General features: G+C 41.5%; 1 protein-coding gene across 7 annotated transcripts in view; it reads right to left on the minus strand.

Moving 5' to 3' along the window:
- Positions 1 to 22,842, minus strand: part of LOC117874810 (probable palmitoyltransferase ZDHHC14) — a 343,602-nt gene that overhangs the window by 160,871 nt on the left and 159,889 nt on the right. For 5 of the 7 annotated variants that reach the window (XM_034765318.1, XM_034765321.1, XM_034765317.1 and 2 more), the window contains one exon: positions 22,529 to 22,631. In XM_034765318.1, coding sequence (XP_034621209.1) covers positions 22,529 to 22,631 — 103 coding nt within the window. Of the gene's footprint in view, positions 1 to 1,435; positions 6,191 to 22,528; positions 22,632 to 22,842 lie in introns of those variants that run through there. The other 2 variants (XM_034765324.1, XM_034765325.1) reach the window with 2 other exon arrangements.

The raw sequence follows: 22,842 nt of genomic DNA on the forward strand, positions 1-22,842 counted from the left end.
TATGCAGGTCAGGGTTGTCCTAATGGGAGGATTTTGGTCCTCCTTTCTCTCTCCTTTCATGTGTCCTCTGATCCAACTGTGACCTTATTTCTTCCTCTTCTTTTTTCTCTATTTATAGTTGTCTCCACATTATTGTTTCACTTTAGTATTCGAATACCTTTGTACTCACTGTCTCCTGAAGTTTCGTATTCTATTTTCTAGGCTTTGCCTCCTTTTTCTCTTCTTCACTTTCTTCTCTGTTCATTCCATCTGTCTCCAGCCTTCATTTCACTCTTCTCATCTCCCTTCTTCCTACTCTTGCTATCTCCTTCTTTTTGCCATTCATTCACTCTCTCTCTGCTACATTCACTCTTCTCTCAAGCATCCCCTTAGTCCTTTGCTTTCCCTCCCTACTTTACCCCAGAAATAGGCTCCATTTCATCCCTTCTTGCCCTTCTGCAAGCTTCTGTTCCTATCTGACGCAGGACAGGTGGGAGAAATGCAACTAAATCGGATGAAGACTTTCCACTTGCAACATAGAGTCAGAATTAATCAGATTCCATATTGATTTGGTTTTGTGCAGGCTCAAGATATTGTCAGGTGAGTTCACTGGCAACATGTGACTGCTCTGGTGGCAGTCTTTGAGGTGCACATGTACTCAGCCAGCCTGCTGTCAACTGCAAAGTCTTAGCTGGAGGATTTCTCCTTTGGGCAGCCAAAGGGGCAACCAAAAGCTGAGACAGAACACAAGTTTTTGTAAAGCTGATCCAGATGGACCTTGAAAACTGGGACATTCCCACTATAGATGGTTTATACCTACATATGTAGAAGCTAAATGTACTAGGTTCATTCATATTTAAGGCCCAACTATATCTGAAGTTGGAGGAAAGACAGAAATGTGCTCTCTTTCCACTTATGGTTTTTTTTTTTTAAATCAGTTGTTCGATAACAGATGTTAAAAACTGACAGTGTGGGTCTTATGGATAAACATATTTCTGTTCAGGATCTAGATCTTGTTGAGTTTGCTTCCCCCGCCATTACTAACATGATAGTAGTTCCCTCCCACACTAAAAATTAGAAGTAGAATGAGGAACACAGTTTCCTACATGCAACATTCAAGTTGTGTTGATTTTAGAGCCTAAATATATTGACAGATGAGAAGTGCAGCTTTCAGTAGCTCCTTGTTACTGGTTACTACTGTGCTGCTCCTACAGTTAGTAATGTGGTGTCGAGAACAATTAAGACAATTGTTCATTTAAAGCTTCAAATATTGTACAATGCATCTATTGTAAATGCCAAGATTTATGTAGGGAAAAATCTTCGTAGCATCACAAGTTGGTCATCTGCCTTACAAATCATGCTGCATGTAATTCCTGAGGTTTATGAGATCTGAAAATAATTGCAATTTGCCTGACCCATTCATCTACTAAGACCAGCTGCAAAGCATCTAATCGTCTCTCTACACAATTTTTAATGGCTTAATTAACATAGTAATCACTTGGATTTTGAAATACATCTTGCTTGTATTATCAGTAACATGTACAATGCGCAAGTTGATAAAGGATTCACTGATTTACAAAATGCAATCATCTCTGACATTTATTACAATGAGAACAACATTACTGTTTAATCATTAATAATATAAAATTACTTTAAAAATAGAGAGGTCTTTGAGAAAACAAGAAAAAGAAGCCTTTTAAAAACAGATCTTATTTATGAAGGATTGCATTTCATTGTACACAGTCTTGTACTGTATACCCACCTAGAGGGGAAAAACTATTAAAAAAAACAATGAAAGGGGAAAAAATTGCTGCCAGATTAACCAGCATAGTGAACTTCTACACATTTATAGGTACTTTTAGTAAAAACATACATTTACTTTTCTGTAAACATCAATTTCCAATTTAGATTCTGCATTTATACAAATCAGAAGGTATCAGTATGAGGAACATTCAAACTTTTTATAAGATTAATTCAATATAATGTACTAATTGTTTAATGAAAAGAACAACAAAGGAGAAAGCAAAATATGCAAAGAGAAGCAAATAGAGCAATGTGGCCCTGGATTATCATTTTGAATCTCTGGTCCTTGTGCTCTGCAATGCAAACAAAATACAATCAAAGCTAAGAATCCTGCAGTACAAGGGATGGTTAAGTTACTTTGCTGAACGGTGCCACATGTGTATGTGAATTCCATCTGAGGGAGCTCATATGCTGGAAAGCAGTTGCTGCTGGGAAAAAGTAAAACAGAAGAGATGCCCTACGCAGGAATTTCAGTTATTCTGTTGATGGAGTCACTGATTTTAATCTGTTAATCGAGAACTATAATTATAGAAACAATTAATTAATTCAGTTCCGGTATTTTCCAGCAGATGTCCTCACAAGTCAATAGTGTCAACCAGAGATGCCACCATAACAAAAACTCTGGGGTGGGGAAGGAAAGGAGATTAGAATTAAATTAAGGTGATATGAAAACCTGTAAATAAAAACAAGGTAATGGTAAAAATACACTATCTATTTATCATCTTTATATACAATCTTGAAAGATTATAAACAAAGGGCAAAAAAAAAAAAAGGCATATCACTGGCATCTGAATGAATAAATGGCTCTAAAATGGGTATTCACAGTACTTCAGTTCTGTTGTCAGGCTTTCTATCTCCCTCTCCAGCACTGAAAAAGCAAAAGGTTCTAAAAGTGATGTTCTATCATTTTAAACATTTAAATGTGAAGAGTGAACAGCGTGTTTCAGTTGGGGAATAACATAAAACCCTGAACAATAACCCTTTCTCCTACGTAAGAATGTCACTATAAACCTTATCACAGCCATACAGTTGATGTGATTCTGCCTGTACTACTTGCTAGTGGCAAGGACATACAAATGTTGCCACCAAATGGAGTTTCCTGTAAGCATGAGATGCCTTGGGTATTCCTGTGAAATTGCAAGCAGATGAATTTATAAATAAAGGTGATCCTCAGAGTTAGCTCAATAGCTGTGAAGTTGTAATACCACAGTAAAATATTTATCTTACTTGTTCTTTCACATAGTGGACAATCAATCTCGGTACACTGATATCTGTAGAATTAATAAAATATTAAGACCCACTTAGCTACAGATTCACTTATTCAATCAAGTATTGTTTCTGTAAGGTTATAAGGTAATTTCCCATAGTGGCAACTGATTTCAAAGAACTTTCCCTTCTACTAACAAAAACAGAAATATTTCACTTACTGTTCAGTACTATGAGCAAAGGATAAATATTTTTTCCTTTTTTCACTAGCAAAATTTTAGTGCTTATGTCAGGGAAGGCTGATAACACTAACCAAAGCAAATAAAATGTGACAAGGTGCTATGAATGCTTCATCCCAAACCTCAGTTCATCCAAAATACAGTCTTGAGATGAAACATCCCTTTTTGTTCTCAGCTCTAAAAGAATACGAACAGTGCAGTGGTTTTGTAATAAACATTTGTCATAGGCTAGGTTAAGAATACAAACTTCGGTGTTTCTGAGAGGTGAGAGTACACTGTGTTGCATTATTATAATTATTTGGATGCCCTCAAATAACTCTGACATTCAATGTGCTTTGAGCACTTAATTCTCTTAGGCTCCTTTGAAAATCCCAGCCATAAGTAATACACTCTCCTTCCCCCTACCAGAGCTATTACTGTTAGTCTGGTAGGGGGGATATCCATGGATAACCATCTCGCTAAATTTTTTTGCCCCATCTGACATAGTACCTGACTGTCTAGCTGTGGATTGGAATCCAGAACAAAGGGAGTTCTTCTTTGGACAGGACATACCCAAAAAGAGAGAGAACATCTGTATAAGAATTTTTGAGCAACCTTGCGAGACTGAATGGGAAAAGAAACTGAGAAGCTATATCCCCTTATGTGAAAGCTTGCAAACTTTTTAATGACTCACCATCACTGTTAATGGTGGAGCATGCATAGTCTCATTGAAATTTAGGGCAGGAAGGGACTTCAAAAGGTCATCTAGTCCATCCATAACTAACTGTGAAATGGGACCCAAGAAATCAGTTGATGTTATCAAAGTTTTCCTTCTATATTTTCTATACCTACAACTAGGTGAAAGGTGATATCACCATTTAGAGAAATAAAATTGGTTACAAAACCTCAAAGTATTAGGGCTCTTGTTAGCGTGTCATCTGACATTTCAATAGCATAAATGGCTGTATTCCAAGAGGCTTATTGTGCTCTTTTTTAAAAATATGGCAATTTTTTTCACTTGATGTCCGTGAATGACCATGTTTCAATGATGCAGAAATGTCATGCTTATTGATCGATCAAGGAAACATTTGATATAATAGCAATTTGCAGTTGAAATAATATCTTGAGTTTGCTGGAAAGACTCTCTGCATTTAATTTATCCTGAGAAGGGATTATTGCGGATCCTAGAATCTGAAAAACAAGTCAGATACAGTAAATTACAACATTTGAGTTCTCTCAGCTTATGCGCAGGGTCCTCTTCAATTGTCCCTGAGTGGAGATATTTTCCATAAACCATAACTCTTATTTTCCCTAATCACAAACTGAAGCATAGAACAACTTTGTAATATAAATATTTCCATTTTAAATAATGGATGAAAATATACAGATGAAAACTTATAACTAGACGGCAGCTACAGTGTATCGCTTGTTTGTTCAGGTTCACTCCATTGACTTTTCTCTTCCTTCTGAAGCCTAACATCCAGGAGTTTAGGTCCTAAGCAGATATTAAGTATCTGTACTTAATACACAGGTTTGCTGTAGAAACACTGTGTTATCAAAACAGACTGTCTATACAAAGCTATACATAATACTAAAGCAAAACAATTCATGGTCAGATTTTCCCTGTGGCTCTGGGCGCATTATGCAAATGTATCAAAGTAAAAAAAAAAACCATAACCCCCCCTAGACTAAGTCATCCAAATGGGACTTTTCTTTTCCAGTAAACTGTATAAGGATAACTGTACGCATCCAAAGAAACAGGATATCATTTTATTGGATGTCTGCAGGTAATCTTATCACACAAGGGAGTGGAAGAATCTGTGGCATAGCACAACACAATACCTTATTCTAAACAATTAAATAGAAGGTTAAATGATATGTAGCATGATAAAAATCAGTAGCCTCCATATTTTAGGCACCACTGATTAATTTAAAATAAAATTTAATAAACTGAAAAAATTAATCTATTGCACCGTCTTTAAATGAAACAGCACTTTGAAACTCACAAATAAAAAAGCAGCACTCTCTTTTAATACCAACACCACTGTAACACATACCTTAGCGTGGCATGCAAATCCATATCTGCAGTCATTTTCTGTATTAACAAATGGAATGGTTATTTTCTATTTCAAATATTAGTAGCATAACATGTAAGTGCAGATCATTCTGGCCACAAGTGTGGTAAGCCTTAACAAGTGTGTATTACAAGAGCATAAAATGCATAACATGACACTTACATCCAAAAACCTCTCTTTTTTATACTGTAACAAAGGCCGTCCTACAGGTAGAACTACAAGTTGCTGGACCCAGATCTTCAGTTAGCAGGATTACTGACCTTTCCTGGTTTTATTTAAAAAATAGAAGCAGTCACCATCTAAGCAGAACCATTAACAATTCAGTCAAAAGAATGCCATAGTTCCATTGAAAAAAATAATTTGTCCATTTAGTAAACTCCATTACATGGGAAAGTTTTCATTATATAGGCATGTTAGAGTCTTACAGTGGTACTGTAAAGTCTTTCCTGTTGGGTATACATTTGTACAACCGCTATGATATGGTATAATATTATCAATAAAAATTGGTCAAACTGAGCTAAGCTTCACAAGACCACGCACTGAGTCTTCATGCAATGAATCTTGGCTGGCTAGGCTCAGGACGTGCATGGTATGGCTGTGTGTTATAGGGCTCCCTGCTGGCAGCATACCAGGAGGTGATGGAGCTTCCTCAGGAGTGAGAAACTGATGACCTTCATGTTCCTCTTTTAATGGTATCATGTCTGTCAAACCTGTTTCTGATGTGAGATTTGGCATGGAGGACGGTGGTGTCGGCTGCCCTAGGGTTAGCGTGGCACAAGGAGCACCGATAGTGGTCTTTCCTGGTAAAGGTAGCTCTTCACTAGTTATGCTGGGTTCACTCTGTAGTAGTGGTGTGGCAGCAGCCTGTAAAACGAATTTAGTGCTCTGAATGCACTGATCTTGATCACACTGAAGGGGGTCAAAACCCATATAGGGCAAACAAAACAGAAATGGGAGGATGTGGACAGAAGAGGTATGAAAAAAATGGGATGTGAGAAGAAAAAAGAGTCATTAGTATCATTCCATGGTTAGACTGCTGACAAAAAAAGAGCATGCATAACTAAACCAGCTGCATTCTGGGATGAAAGTCAGAGTAGATTATGATAAACTTTACAGTGCATGAGAGTCAGGGACTTCAATTGACTCTAAAAAGGTACATTCTAAACAACTTCAACTTAGTTGGTTATTATTTATTCTTACTTGAAAATCTTGGAAATGCCTAATGATCAGATTTTGCTTGGTTTGCTGCATATTTGGACAAAAGTGGCAACTCAAATGTCACTGACTCCAAAAAACATTTCAGCAGGCAGCTGGACAACTTTAACACAGCTCATTTTACTCTAGGATGGCTAGAAATTTAGAAAAAATTTTAAGACATATCGCAAATATCTTTTTGAGTTTTAGAGCACTAGGTGTATCTCCTTTCTATTTATTTTATCAGACTTTGTGTAACCTTAGAATAACTGTGCTATAGGAGAGCTTTTTCAGGGCAAACATCCCTTTGAATGCAGCCAGTTTTGTAAAAATTCATCTAGTAATACAGTCGCATTGCCCAAGATTTTGCTTCCCAGGTTGTTTAAGCTGTTAATATTCTTCAGCCAGGAGATGTGTACAAAACAATTATCAATCTGCAGCTTGGTTGCATGGACTTGATAGAAAAGTTCACTTCCAGGGTTTTTTATGCTGCTTATTCATTTGTTTAATCTTGACAGTGTGGAGGACCAAAACATAGCTGATTAAACATTTGTTTTCTGGCAAACATCCAAGATTTTTTAAACATAATGGACCAAATTCACTCAACTATAACTCCATTTAAGCCAGTAGAATTACACTGGGTATTAATTTGACCTAAAATAATTTACAAGGACAGTATTTGCAAAAATTAGTCAGTCAATCCCCAAGGTGGCTGAGTTGTAAACCACAATACCGTAATATGTCCAACTAACTAAAAATTGCAACACGTTCATGGGCAAACCATTGATTGGCAAAGATATCGTCCCTTCTTCAAAAAATCTATACCAAGGCATCAGTGTTGAGGTAACTGCCCTTTAAGGGACAGACTAGGAGTAATCAAGGAAGCCGTGCCCACCCTAGGGTTGGGCTATCTAAACATGAAGAGGCAGCTGAGAGAGAGAGGGGGGAGTAGAAGCCATTTATGCTGTAGTGGGTGGTGATTTCTTTGTCTCCAGGAGACCGGCCTAATCAGACTCACATACTTGGTATTATGTCTGAGAGCTTTGAACCAGGGTCCGGAGGTGAGGGTCTTATGAACCACTTGTTGTAATTGCTCCTGCCCTTATGCCTTATTAAAGAGAACATGCTATTTTATTAGTGTGTATTGGCTTCTCCTCTGTCTTCCCCTGCTGCTCCCAGGCTGTTAAAGTGAACCTACTACTGCCCCAATCAGGGGAAATTAAGGTGGAGCACAGCACCCTACTCACACCCCTGAGTTACATAAGTTTTGCCAACATAGGCTGTCGTGTAGACATATCCTTAATCAATTGCCTGCCACTGCCTTCACCAATTGGCATTGGTGCACCACTCAGATCTCTCACCAAGCAAAATGGCTTCACAGAAGCTACAATAAAATATACTGCATAATGACCACATAATCCCAATACATAGGGCAAAAATGATAAGAGAGTCTAAATGGCTTAGGAGCCTAACTCCCATTTCCTTCTAGTGGGACTTGGGCATTTTTGAAACTTTTACCCACAATGTAGTTTGTATACTCCTTATGCATTTTGATCTTCCAGAATGATGTATACATTGAGTTTCAAATACATTCTTTTCTTTCATACAATCCTCTTATTCAAGGCCTGGTGGTGAGCACTCAGGCCTGAATCTAGCAAAGCACTGAAATATGTAAGTAGTCTCCATATGACTTCAAAAGCTTAAAACCGAGCACATACTTCAGTGCTTTGCTGGGCAGGGGCAGAGTGCTCAGCACTTTGCAGGATCAAGTCCTTGACTGGCTGTTTATTGTGAAGACCCATTCTTGATTAATAAGTGGCTATTTCATCCCATCCCAAGTAATTAACTAAGCTATAGCCCCTACATCAACCTTATTAGGAATGCCCTACAAAAATGGGGTCAGCATTCTAATCCTTCCAAAGAGACAACAAATTCCATTTTCTCTGAGAAGTACTAGTCAAAGACTATACTCTTAGGCCTGGTCTACACTAGGCGTTTATGTCGAAGTTAGCGCCGTTACATCGAATTAACCCTGCACCCGTCCACACCGCGAAGGTATTTAGTTCGACATAGAGGTCTCTTTAATTCGACTTCTGTACTCCTCCCCGACGAGGGGAGTAGCGCTAAATTCGACATGGCCATGTCGAATTAGGCTAGGTGTGGATGGAAATCGACGCTAATAGCTCCAGGAGCTATCCCACAGTGCACCACTCTGTTGACGCTCTGGACAGCAGTAAGAGCTCGGATGTTCTGAACTGCCACACAGGAAAAGCCCCGGGAAAATTTGAATTTGAATTCCTTTTCCTGTCTGGCCAGTTTGAATCTCATTTCCTGTCTGGACATCGTGGCGAGCTCAGCAGCACTGGCAACGATGCAGAGCTCTCCAGCACTGATGGCAGTGCAAGCTCAGAATAGAAAGAGGGCCCCAGCATGGACTGATCGGGAAGTCTTGGATCTCATCGCTGTGTGGGGCGATGAGTCCGTGCTTTCCGAGCTGCGATCCAAAAGACGGAATGCAAAGATCTATGAGAAGATCTCTAAAGACATGGCAGAGAGAGGATACAGCCGGGATGTAACGCAGTGCCGCGTGAAAATCAAGGAGCTGAGGCAAGGCTACCAGAAGACCAAAGAGGCAAACGGACGCTCCGGATCCCATCCCCAGACATCCCGTTTCTACGAGGCACTGCATTCCATCCTCGGTGCGGCCGCCACCACTACCCCACCACTGACTGTGGACTCTGAGGATGGGATAGTGTCCACGGCCGGATCCTCGGACATGTTAGCGGACGGGGAAGATGAGGAAGGAGATGAGGAGGACGAGGCAGTCGACAGCGCTCACAACGCTGATTTCCCCGACAGCCAGGATCTCTTCATCACCCTTACAGAGATCCCCTACCAACCCTCCCCAGCCGTTACCCCGGACACAGAATCTGGTGAAGGATCATCCAGTAAGTGTTGTAAACATCTAAACATTTATTTGTAACAGAACATGATTATTAACAATTTAAAAAATGGGTTTCTCATGATTAGTTTGATTAACTTAACGGTTCAGTCATGGGCAGTGCAACTATTTGAAAAAAATCTAGCAATGTCCGGTTTTGCATGATTGTCCTGCCCAAGCCGCTCTACTGTTTAGTCCCTGCTACTGCAGCTACAGTAAGATGCGGTCTATATGTCCGGGGATGGAGCAGAAATCCTCCTGGGACATCTCAAGGAAGCTCTCCTGCAGGTAATTTGAAATCCGCTGCATTAGGTTCTTGGGGAGAGCGGCCTTATTGGGTCCTCCGTAGTAGGACACGTTGCCGCGCCACGAGACTAGCAAGTACTCTGGAATCATTGCTTGGCACAGCATGGCGGCATACGGCCCTGGTCTTTGAAGGCTTTCCCGGAGCATTCTCTGTCTGTCGCTCTCAGAGATCCTCATGAGGGTGATGTCGCTCATGATGACCTGCTTTGAATGAGGTAGGGGAATGTTAGTGTTGGGACTGCTTTACCGTTCCTTTACAGAACTGTAACCGCTGGTTTGCAGCCACGCGGTGGAGGCGGGAGAGGGTCAGCCGAAAGGGATCGTTCCCGGGGACAGCCGCGAGGGTGTGGGACAGGAGCAGACTTCCTGCTTGCCGGATTGCTGGCAGCAGGGACCGACATTGATTTCAATGTGAAATGAGGCCATTGCTAATATTAAAGTTTTAAGCTGCCACGAATCTACGGCTTACCATGTCTGCGTGCAAGAGCAATTCCGTTGTCCTGACAGGGTTCTCAAAAGTGCTCTGCAAAACCCCAGACACTGAATGCGAAGGCCGAGAATTCGACCTTGTGCTGAGTGCGCATGTGATAGGTGCTGTGCATGGTCCTGTTCACAGAGAAAGACTATGTTCTTTGTTCACAACTACATTTATCTTTCTGAGGAATTCACTCCCTTTTTCCCATTCCCACAGCCCCATCTGCGACTGTCTCACAACCTAGCCTGTCATCACACTCCCAGAGGCTAGGGAGGATTAGGCATAAGAAGAAGAGGACACGGGAGGACATGTTCTCAGAGCTTATAGCCTGCTCCCGAGCCCAGGCAGCACAGCAGACCCAGTGGCGGGAGAACTTGTCCCAAATGCACCAAGCCAACATGGATCGGGAGGAGAGGTGGCGTCAGGAAGACCAGCAGGCGACTCAAACCCTGCTTGGACTACTGAGGGAGCAAACGGACACGCTCCGGCGCCTTGTGGATGTTCTGCAGGAACGGAGGCAGGAGGACAGAGCCCCGCTGCAGTCCATCTCTAACCGCCCTCCCCCGCCACCAAGTCCCATACTCCCTTCACCCAAAGTGCACAGAAGGAGAGGCGGCAGAGTCCCTGCTAACTCTCACTCCACCCCTGCAGAGAGCTCGAGCAGCAGAAGGCTCTCATTCCCCAAAGTTTGACAAGTTCTTTCCTTCCCGCCTGACACAAGCCCCCGTCCAAGTTTCACTTCCCAGTCCCATGTGTAGTTGATAATAAAAAATATGTTTCTGTTAACTACTGTTTCCATCATGTTCTTTTGGAGGAGGGGGGGAAAGGGGGTTGGTAATTGGACAGGACAGTCACCTTTGGCAGGGTACATAGTCGGGGGCAGGCACAGCAGCAGGGCACATACATAGTGCAGTGATGCAGTGACTACTTACCCTGGTTAGTCTGGGAGGTTCTTTTCATGTTATGTGGTGGGGGGTGGGTTGCTCTGTGACTTTGTGTCAGGGGAGGGCAGTTAGAGATCTTAAGCGGCGGTCCTTAGGCAGGATCACAGAGCCACACAGCAGGGGATCTGTAACCGTCCCACCCCTGCCACAAACTCACATAGACCCCCCATACACACAGTCCGTATCAGGAGGGGTGACAGGCTCCGTTGAAAGAACCATCCCACCGCAGCGGAGCCTGTCAGTCCTTGAGTTTAGAAGCTGCATTCGCGCGACTACACTACACCCGCTCCGCACCACAGTCTGCGTCCCAGTTTTAAAAAATTCCCGCGAAAACAGTATTAAAGAAAACGGTGTGCTTTAACAAAGTAGAACTATTTTTATTTTGAAACGTGTGTTGGAAGTGGGGTGAAGGCTTCTCTGTACACAAAATTAGAAAGTCACAGGTTACCCTGCTCACTCAGGAACTTTGCTTTCAAAGCCTCCCGGATGCACAGCGCTTCCCGCTGGTCTCTTCTAATCGCCCGGCTGTCTGGCTGTGAGTAATCAGCAGCCAGGCTAATTTCCTCAACCTCCCACCCCGCCATAAAGGTCTCCCCCTTGCTCTCACAGAGATTGTGGAGCACACAGCAAGCTGCTATAACAATGGGGATATTGGTTTCGCTGAGATCACAGCGAGTCAGCAAGCTTCTCCATCTCCCCTTGAGACGTCCAAAAGCACACTCCACCACCATTCTGCACTTGCTCAGCCGGTAGTTGAAGAGTTCTTTTTCAGTGTCCAGGGCACCTGTATAGGGCTTCATGAGCCAGGGCATTAGCGGGTAGGCTGGGTCCCCGAGGATGACTATAGGCATCTCCACATCCCCAACAGTTATTTTGTGGTCCGGGAAGTAAATACCTTGCTGCAGCCGTCTAAACAGACCAGAGTTCCTGAAAACACGAGCGTCATGAACCTTGCCCGGCCATCCGACATTGATGTTGGTAAAACGTCCCCTGTGGTCCACCAGTGCTTGCAGCACCATGGAAAAGTAGCCCTTTCTGTTAATGTACTGGCTGGCCTGGTGGTCCGGTGCCAGGATAGGGATGTGAGTTCCATCTATGGCCCCACCGCAGTTTGGGAATCCCATCGCTGCGAAGCCATCTATGATCGCCTCCAAGTTTCCCAGGGTCACTACCTTTGGCAGCAGTACATCAACGATTGCCTTGGCTACTTGCATCACAACAACCCCCACGGTAGATTTGCCCACCCCAAACTGGCTCGCGACTGACCGGTAGCTGTCAGGCGTTGCAAGCTTCCAGAGGGCTATGGCCACTCGCTTCTGGACAGTCAGGGCTGGTCGCATCCGGGTGTCATTGCGCTTCAGGGCAGGGGACAGCAACTCACAAAGTTCAAGGAAAGTTCCCTTCCGCATGCGGAAGTTTCGCAGCCACTGTGATTCATCCCAGACCTGCAGCACTATGCGGTCCCACCACTCAGTGCTTGTTTCCCGTGCCCAGAATCGCCGTTTCACAGCATCAACATGACCCATTGCCACCGTGATGTCCTCGGCGCTGGGTCCCCTGCTTTCTGAGAGGTCTGTGCTACTCTCAGACTTCAGGCCATCACCGCGTTGACGTAGCCTCCTCGCCTGACTTTTCTGCATCTGCCTCAGGGCAACCTGTATGATAAGCTGCGAGGCGTTGAGAGCGGCCACAACTGCAGCGATGGTTGCAGTGGGCTCCATGCTCACAGTGCTGTGGCGTCCGCGCTGTCAATGACTTGAAAAGTGCGCGAAATGATTTCCCGCCGGCGCTTTCAGGGAGGGAGGGAGGGCGGGAGTGATGGACGGATGACGACAGTTACCCAAAAGCACCCTGGCCCCTTTTTTTTTTACCCAGAAGGCATTTGCGGCTCCACCCAGAATTCCAATGGGCGGCGGGGACTCCGGGAACTGTGGGATAGCTGCCCTCAGTGCACCGCTTCCAATGTCGACGCTTTCCCCGTTAGTGTGGACTCACAAAGTCGAATTACTGTCCTTAGTGTGGACACACACGTTCGACTTTGCAATATCGATTCCAAATATTCGATTTAAGTAAAATCGAACTACTCTCGTAGTGTAGACAAGGCCTTACATAACAAAGGCTATAACCACCAGAGAATACTCATAATAAATAATTTTAGCAGCTGATTTATTGCCTTAGTGATGTTTCAGCATTTATCTTCAAAAGCAGATAGTTACCTAATGTGTTCCAGCACCATAAAAGTACACAATTTAAAATAGCATGAAGGCAATTTACTTAGATTTATGTAATGGTCTGTATTAAATCATTTTTATTGAATTCTAATTCATTGTAACTGAACCAACATCTCAAAGATACCGAGAAAGTAGCTTGATAAAGCTCCATTAAAAAGGAAGCCATCCATCTATCAGAGTTTCATGTGTATACAAGAATATTCTCTTTTTTCTCCACTTCCATGAGTCCTCCCCTTTTCTGAAGGTTGGTACCACATCTGATTTCCTGACCACTACTTTCTGCCTGGTACATCCCCAGCACGCCATCCCTTTTCCAAAATTATTTTCAGTAGTTTGGTAAATTCGTGAGCTAAATCCTTAATACCCTAAGAAGCCTGTCATCTGGACCAACTGACTCATAGTTGTTCATATTTCCCTAGTAATTTCTCCCCGGCCTTTTATCAATTGCTATTTCAAATCCCTCTTTTAAAAACACTCCTTCCCACAGTCCTCCCTTCAGGGGAGCGATCACGACAATTATTGCGGGGGGGAAATGAATCTAATAAGGTACATGCTATACTTCACTATTCATTCACACTGCGTTTTGTTGCCTCCTTGACTTTGCATACTGTCTAATACCCTAGATTTCAAACTCTTCATGGCAGGCACTATGCCTTTTTACATGGTTTGTAAGTTACCTTGCTCATTGTTGGTGCTATATACAAAAGATTACTAAAGAACAACATATTTCTCACTTCTTACTCTGTGTTAAGATGATTTCCTACCAAATGTGTAGTTATGCCAGTTCATATATACAGTACAATAATTATTAAAGATTTATACACTGTCAACTTGTGATAGCAACAAATTACTTGCATGGATCAATTAAAGAAAAGAGAACAGCCGGAACAGATCACTGACAATCTCTAGTGCTTTTTTGTTGTTCAGGTGCACCATTTCCTTACACAGCTTCTGTTTAGGTTTCCAATATTCTGCATTTTATGAACAGTGATCAAATATGCAACTTTTTATGTAAAATATAACAGTAAACAGCTTTCCACAATCTTAAACAGGCAAATCTTGGGACGTAGTAGGTTTTAAATTTGTTTTGAGAATAGATTATAGTGGGATTTATATTACATGAGGCATATGCATGAAATGAATCTCTCAAATCTATGGCATTTTTATGCAAGTATAGCACTCTTCGGTTTGTGATATACTCAAGCTATCTAAAAGGAATTTGTCTACAAAAATAACCTGAAGGTGTTCCCTGATTACATGATATGTTTCCTAGGTTACACAAAATACAGGGGGAAAATGTTAGTAGGAAGTGCCCTCAAAGATATTCCACTGAATTTTTCAATATTAAAATTTTAGATTAAAAAAACCCTAGAAAGCCAACAATGGGGTATCAAACTATTTATAGCTCAATTGTTCAAAAAGATGAGAGTCAATCCCCTTGGCTCCTTCTTCCCCTAGATCCTATCATCTGATTTTGTTAGCTATACACAGCTTCCCCCTTTTTACTGGAGCAGCTGACTGAGCCTGAAAAATACTGGATCAAATGCTTGTAAGTATACAAGTTCAATTGTGTATATTATATAAATAGATCTATATCGAAATTTGTCATTTTGATATTTATTTTCACACCAACAGCCACGTACCAAATGCAAACTAGACAATGTGAAAAAGCTAATTCTTTACTTTATTTCACAAATAATTGATACAAAGACCTGTATGCACACAGGTTTTCTGAAGAAAATTTGATTTTACCCCATACAATTATTAGAGCTCTTGTTCATATTAATATAGCTCTCACACTCTAACACCACCAGCAGCAAGTCTATTAGTTTAAAATGCAAAATTAACTTCATAGCTAAAATTCTCTAACAGCAATGTCTTTAAAAATGTTACAATTCTGGAAGTATTTAAGAAAAGGCTGCACAACAGAGTTCTCTAATGAGCTACAAGTAAAACACAAACATTAATAAATGGTTAAGAGGAGGATTGGTTGAACTGAATGATGGAGTTATGACCTAGCGGGCATAACTGAAACCTGGTGAGATGAAACATGTAACTGGCATGTCAGTTTAGATGTGCACAATCTATATGTGAAAGATGGAGGGATGGAAGGTGGAACTGTATATCAATGGACACAATGCCAGCAAGCTATCTTTTGACAGTGAAGGGTAGGATGATGATACACTTGGTAAAAATGGAAGGAATTGTGTTTGTGCAGTGCCTAGTGCAATGGGGCACCAATCCCAACTGGGGCCTTTAGGTGATATCATAATAGAAATATTTACTACTGATAATAATTATAATGATGGAAGGAATGAAAAGCAAAGGAGAAAATACAATGCTACAGATCACGTGGAGAATGAGGCCTTGTCTTCACTTACCGGAGGGTCCGGCGGCAGGCAATCGAAGTTCTGGGATCGATTTATCGCGTCTGGTTAAGATGCGATAAATCGATCCCGGATCGATCCCGGAAGTGCTCGCAGTCGGCGCTGGTACTCCAGCTCGCCGAGAGGAGTACGCGGCATCGACGGGGGAGCCTTCCTGCTGCGTCTGAACCGCGGTAAGTTCGGACTAAGGTACCTCGAATTCAGCTACGTTATTAACGTAGCTGAATTTGCGTACCTTAGTCCGAAGTGGGGACTTAGTGGGGACCAGGCCTGAGAATTAAAATTTCATGGATCAAACCTCGAAGTGCTAAAAAACATAAGATAAGTCCTTTCACGAATATCCTTACCCAGACATCTGGAGGGTAACAAACAGATATATATGCATGAAAACGATTCCTAGGATTTGTGGAGGGCAGCTTTATGACTCCAACTGGAGGCTCTACATCTTGCAGAAAGGGAAGAAATGGAGGACTGAGAATAATAAGGGAACTTGGCACCAGTGACTGTAAACTACCAAGGTACGAAGGAACAGATGCCTACAATGCGATAGCACAAATGTCAGATTTTTAAAAAGGAAGTTTTAAGGAAATTAAGAAATGGACCAAGCATGATGTAAAGAGTGGAAATATTAAGATTTACCAGTTGGTAACAAGGTGGAGAATCCTAAGAGACACCATTCTTAACACAAACTATAATTCCTCTGGGAGGTGGCGGGGGTGGGGGTGGGGAATGCACAGAATGAAAAGTATTAAATGTTGCTTTATAATGGATTGCCAAAAGAACTGAGGGTAAAAATACCCTGTATTAGAAATTAAATAAGAATACAAAGAATCAATTCAGGCTTGTAAAGAAAAGATAAATACAAGAGAAATGCAGATTGACTTAATGGTAGGCACAAGGAGTAAGGGGAATAAGAGCTTTCACAGATCTATGAGGAGAAAAAGGAACTAAATAGAAAGTAGGAATAAATGAGAAGAGGGTAACAGACGATTCCATAATGGCTGAGATACTGGAGTCCTTCTAAAAACAAACAAACAAACAAACAAACAAACAAAAAAACCCCACAAAAAACTCTTTAAACAAGAGAGAAGGTATTTGGACAATTGTGAAGTAATGAAGACCTTGTAAAAATAGCAATTGATAAAAGGCAGGGGAGGAAATACTTGGGAAATATGAACAACTATGAGTCGGTTGGTCCAGATGACAGGCTTCTTAGGATATTAAGGATTTAGCTCACGAATTTACCAAACTACTGAAAATAATTTTGGAAAAGGGATGGGGTGCTAGGGATGTACTAGGCAGAGGGCCGTGGTCGGGAAATCAAATGTGGTACCAACCTTCAGAAAAGGAAAGTGTGATCCTGGTAATTACCATTTGATAAATCTAATTTCAGGTCCTAGTAAAATAATGGAAATATTGAGAGAAAAAACTTTGTAAACATCTATAAAATAATGGAGTTACCAGTTTGTGAAGAACAAATTATACTAAACAATCTCAGTCTCAGTGCTTTGAGAGAACTGCAAAATCAGTGAACGAAGAGAATGCAGATGTAATGATCAAGATTGAAGTAAATCATTCAATAGACAGCTACAGAAAATTTCAATGGCAAAATTATTGCAAATGCCCTTAAATATAAAAACAATGGCACAGATTGTAAGCAGGATGATGGATCATAAATAAGGATAGTGATTAAAAGGTACTGTATTGTATTGGAAGGAGGAATGTAATGGGTTGCCATTGAGATTGGTCTTTGAGTTAGAGTTAATTTTAAAATCTTCAGTGATGAGATCTTGAAGAGGGCAAACACCACATTAAATTCACAAATGATACTGAACTAGAAGATGCTGTGAGAAATGAAGATATAAAACAAAGCAGCCTAGAAAGATTAAAAGACAGGAGCTGGAATTAAAATGAGATTCTGCCTGGAAAGATGCAAGTGTGGAAAATATTCTGAAACAGTCAATTTTAATTCAACCTGGAAAGAAATAATGAGGGAGACACAGAAGTGATAGTACAGAGAATATTAGATGAGTGATCACTGAATCATGGCAAAAACAGGCCAATGAGATTGTGTTCCATAGATAGAAGCATCACAGTATAGCGCAGCACAGAAAAGTGATAACTGTTCTCTGTATGGTTTAGTGGGACTGCCCCTGGAATTTTACATCCACTTCTGGGAACATGACCAACAACAAGAAGGGGAGACAGACCGGTGAAAAAAATGGAAAGTGGGTAAGAGGGCTTGATTTATGCAGAAAGATTTATGGCCTGATTCTACAAAGACTAACTCAAGTGCTTAACTTTACATGCTATGAGTGGTCCTACTGAGTTCAATGGCACTCAGGGTACATAAAGTTAAGCCCACAGGAAGAGCAAAATGTGCAGCTAAATGTGACTAAAGAGGATCATAAAAAAAACCCTGCCCATAAATGTTCAAGAACAGAGAAGAATGTTTTAGGTCAATGCGTTAATTAGAATTAATGCCCTGAAATTAAGGCAAATTTAGAGCGATATTGGGACAATGAGCTATAGTAGATCCAGGTTTCCACCAATTCGTCTCTTAAAAATGGCACTGGTAATTATTGTAGAATAGCACAATGATCCATGACTGCATGTAAATGGGCTGAGCCCTGACCATGTCCTCAACTGAAGTCACAGATGCAGGGCTAGTGCCCAAACATAACCTCCAGTCCTAGGATAGGATTTTTTTTTTTTAATAAACTAACAACTCCACCACAAACACATGACTTAGCCTAAGCTTCTTCTCTCAGCTTGGTTGTCCCTCCAGGACCATCTGGCCGTAGCTCTGTGGAGAGCAGCTCTCATATTTAGGAGATAGCCATGTCTTTGGTGATCTCTCCAAAGGGTATTTCTCTAGATAGTCTTCTCTCTGCTGCATAGCCTTTGCCAGTAAGGATAGCCCAAAATCTGATGCTATGAAATCTGTACCCTTCCAGGCAGACTCTCCATGTACTTCTCCAATATTGTCAAATTCGCTAATTCTATTAATAGCTGTGTCTTGAGCAGGGCCGGATTAACGCTGGGGCTTTCAGGGCTGCAGCACAGGGCCTCAAGCTAAGGGGGGGTCCCGCAAAAATAAATCCATAATTATATACAATTCAGTAGTCAGCAACCCCTCAATCGCGATCAACTGGTTGATACTGGAGCCTCTGCCAGTTGATCGCGATCTCCGGGCCGCTAAAAGTCCAGCAGGGCTCAGGCAGGCTGCCTGCATGCCATGGCCCCATGCCACTCCTGGAAGTGGCTGGTTGCTGGCACGTCTCTGCGGCCCCTGGCGGAAGGGGAGGCGGCTCCATGCACTCCCCCCCCACCCCCAGCACCGTCCCCGCAACTCCCATTGGCCAGGAACTAGCCAATGGGAGCTGCGGGGGCGGCGCTTGCTATGCTATGCTGCAGATGACATAGGCCTTCACCACTTGACCCACAAAAAAATCTCCACTAGCTGTCAGCAGTGGTAAGTATAGTATTAGCAGTTCTCCTACAACAAAAATAAGAACTAGAGGGAATGTCAGTTACTGATGGAGAAGGTCTCATTCTATCTGCTGTTCAGCGGTACTTACACAATAGTAAAAACATCACAGAAATTCAGGATAAATTGATGCTTCCAGAGTGAGTTCGGGGTCATGCCCTACCTACTTAGCAACTGCTGCTAGGTAAGCAAGCTGTCACTGCGTTATAGCAAAGGCAGCCTGTAAGACAACTGCAAAGATATACTCTAGGAATTATTTTGGGGAAGTCCTATAGCTTGTATTATACTAGCTGATCACAGGCTTCCCTTCTGGCCTTGGAATCTATGAAAAAACTGAAGAGTGGATATTTGAGGGTTCTGGGGGAGTTTGTATCTAGGAGAAAGACAGGACTTGGCAGATAGCTGAAGACAGACTGCTGGAATCCTAACTGGAAAAGAACTCAGAGCTAGCAGCAAGGTTAACTGAAGGTGACAGGAAGGGAAAAGACTTGTAACGTGGCAGAGCCCAAGGTCCAGGATATGAATGAGGATGATTTTTTAATGCAGCTTAAAGATGGAATGGGACTATCACAGAATCATAGAAATGTTGGACTAGAAGGGACCTCAATAGGTTATCTAGTTCAGTCCCTTGCATTGTCAAGTAAGCCAGGCTCACCTGAGGAGGAGCCTGAGGTCACGAGAGGGGTCCACTGGAAAGTACGAGAACATGCAACTCAGAGCATGGAATGTGAGGGAAGGTTGGAAAAGGAGCTGTGAGGAGCAACAAAGATATGCTCTGTCACTAGACTATTAGACTGGCTAAAGAAAGGAAGTTAAGAACCCTCTTCTGAACTATGTTAAGTATAAAAAAATGAACAATTTTGGATAGGTAAGAGATATGACCCTGTGCAAAAGATCAGGATACTGAACAGCTCAACAAAACTCAGGGGAGATTTCTGGAGGTTCAAACTTCATGTAGGCACTTAACTCCTACTGGAAGCCAATTAAAGGCAGGCACCTTTCTCCCATTTTGAAAATCTGCCCATAACATATATGTGTGGAGGTGTGCGTCTTTGGCCTATAAGTTCTAGGACTGGAAGGTATAGCATCTTGAGAAACAAGATGTCAGAGACTCTTAAAAATATTTCTATATGTAAACACATGTCCTATTCAATTTTCCAAGTGTCCCCTGTGAAGTTATTTTCAGGCATGAAGGCTGGACAGTTGTCATAAAGGGTTCAAAGTGACTATGCTCTCTTCTGTGGCTTATCTTCATCCAAGGTTTTTCCCACCTCAGGTCCACTGAAATTCATTCCATCACGAGGCAAGTCCTAGAGCATTTGAAAATCTAATTCCAGTACCTAAAGCTAGACTACTGTGTGCCTACATACATCACTCTTTATTCAGCAGCATGCACTGGTTTGACTCAATTCCCCCTTTATATTTGATCATCTCAGTACATTTCATGATCAATGTTGCAAGATCTTTCCACTTTTCCAGAGATACAAAAGCTGCAAAGTCAGTCTGTTGACAGGCTATTTGATCAGGAATATCTGGTAGGTGATGAGAATTCTGTTCTTAGAAAACCTGTGTGTCACAGTGACTTCACCAGCTTCAAGGGTCCCAGGTGCACAAATATGACTGTATTAGTGAATTTAATTAGGCACATGCATTGAAGCATATAAACTATAGTATGGGCATATCTATGTTGTAGAGCAGGGGTTCTCAAACTTCACTGCACCACGACCCCCTTCTAACAACAAAAATTACTACATGACCCCAGAAGTGGGCTTCGGCCTGGGCAGTGGAGCTCGGGCTTCAGCTTTGGCCCTGGCTCCCAGAAAGTCTAAGCCAGCCCTAGCGACCCCATTAAAATGGGGCCACAACACACAGATTGAGAACCGCTGTTGTAGAGAGTTCTAACAGAATTTGATGCTGAAAGCAAAGGCTAAATGCGTAGCTGGACTGGGATGATCAAAGAGATCTGCTGGAAGAGACTCCATATTATGTTTATATAATTGTTCCAAAGTGACAGAACAATATGACAAAGACCTACTGTGGCTAATTTGTCTCTGTACATAAGAATCCCTGACAGAGTCCAAGGAAGTTTGGCTGAGGGTGTCCTGAAACATTTCAATATATTTCCAGGATTTTAAAGTTTGAGGTAATCTTCTTGAGTAGAACTTGCACTGAGATCTAGCATGGCCTGCTCTGTAGGTAGCTGACAAAAGGCTTAAGATAAATGCCGTGATTGTACTTGAAGTCATCAAGGTACTTTTTACAATTTTTAACAAATAATAAAACTTGTTAAAAAAATAACATTATAAAGAAAACTGACAACCATTCCACTAAATCCTTGCAGCAATAAATGGAAACAATTCTAAAATCTTATAGCAGAATCTTTATAAAAGTTTAAGTGATAGTAAAGCTCACAAAGTAATGAGAAGTGTATTCTTTCTTCAGTCAAAAATCAAGACTGAAATTATGCTAGAAGGCTGTGGTGAGAATTTATTTCCCTCCCTCCCTTTAAGGAAAGAAAAAGTGCATAGAGTCCATACATTTAATGAATCTTTAACATATCCTCACAATCTACAAACTGGAAGAACAAGAGGTCAGAAGTGGGCATCTTTGCTACTTATTCTCTTCTTCTTGGCACTGATGTGAGGTCCTTTGCCATCAAGGGGAACAACAGGAACCATTGGCACATTTTTGGAAGATTTATTAAAGTTCTGAATATGGTATTGAGGTTGCCTGTTGTTCATTAGAAGTTCAAAGTCCCCTTCCTTTTTCTCAAAATGCACCCCCCATCTTAAACATCTCCTCTTGTTAACCTGTCCTGTATAAATATGTGTCAGTCTAGAAAAATCTGCACTGCACAGGCAAAGGAAGAAAGAGTATGTGAGAAGAATACGATACCAAATGATACTCTGTTCTGCAAAACTGATGAATCGGGGTACATCCATGACAACCAAATAGTCCAATTCAAAACAAGGCAGGTATCAACAGGATATGTAAAAGTGACACTGTATATTCAGTAACCAATAGATTTCAAAGTGTAGGAAAAAAAAACACATTTTTCTATTGTCCATGAGTAAAAACTATCATTATTGTATAGATATAGATAAAAACCTTGATTTCTTACTGCATAAGCCTATTGCAGTATAGTTAATAATGAATAATTCCACCTATCAGAGTGGCAGCTGTATCCAGTTAGTTTATTACTTGATTAGTTCACATGAAAGCGGAGAAGGGAAACATTCACAGGGATCTTGATGAACAACACTATGGGATGGTTCCTACCATGTTGCTCTGAGACTGTGTTGCCCCATACATTGTAATGCCATTAGAAGGTGCTGCTGGCTGTGGTGTATCTGGCTGTATAAATCCTCTTCTGTCAATTAGACTACATAATAATAATAAAAAAAAACACACAAGATTGTTAGAAAGATTGTTCTGATTAATAATTCTCCACCCCCAATAAAAATAGGTTTCAATATTACATCATCAAATCTTAATGCATCACCACTACCTTCAAATATAACCTGTAATTCAGATCTGAGAAATGTGACTTCACCTCAACTCACCAATAGCAAAAGAAAATTAGTTACCTGCAA

This window comes from Trachemys scripta, chromosome 3 (genome assembly GCF_013100865.1).
Source record: "Trachemys scripta elegans isolate TJP31775 chromosome 3, CAS_Tse_1.0, whole genome shotgun sequence".
In the NCBI taxonomy this organism is placed as follows: domain Eukaryota; kingdom Metazoa; phylum Chordata; order Testudines; family Emydidae; genus Trachemys; species Trachemys scripta.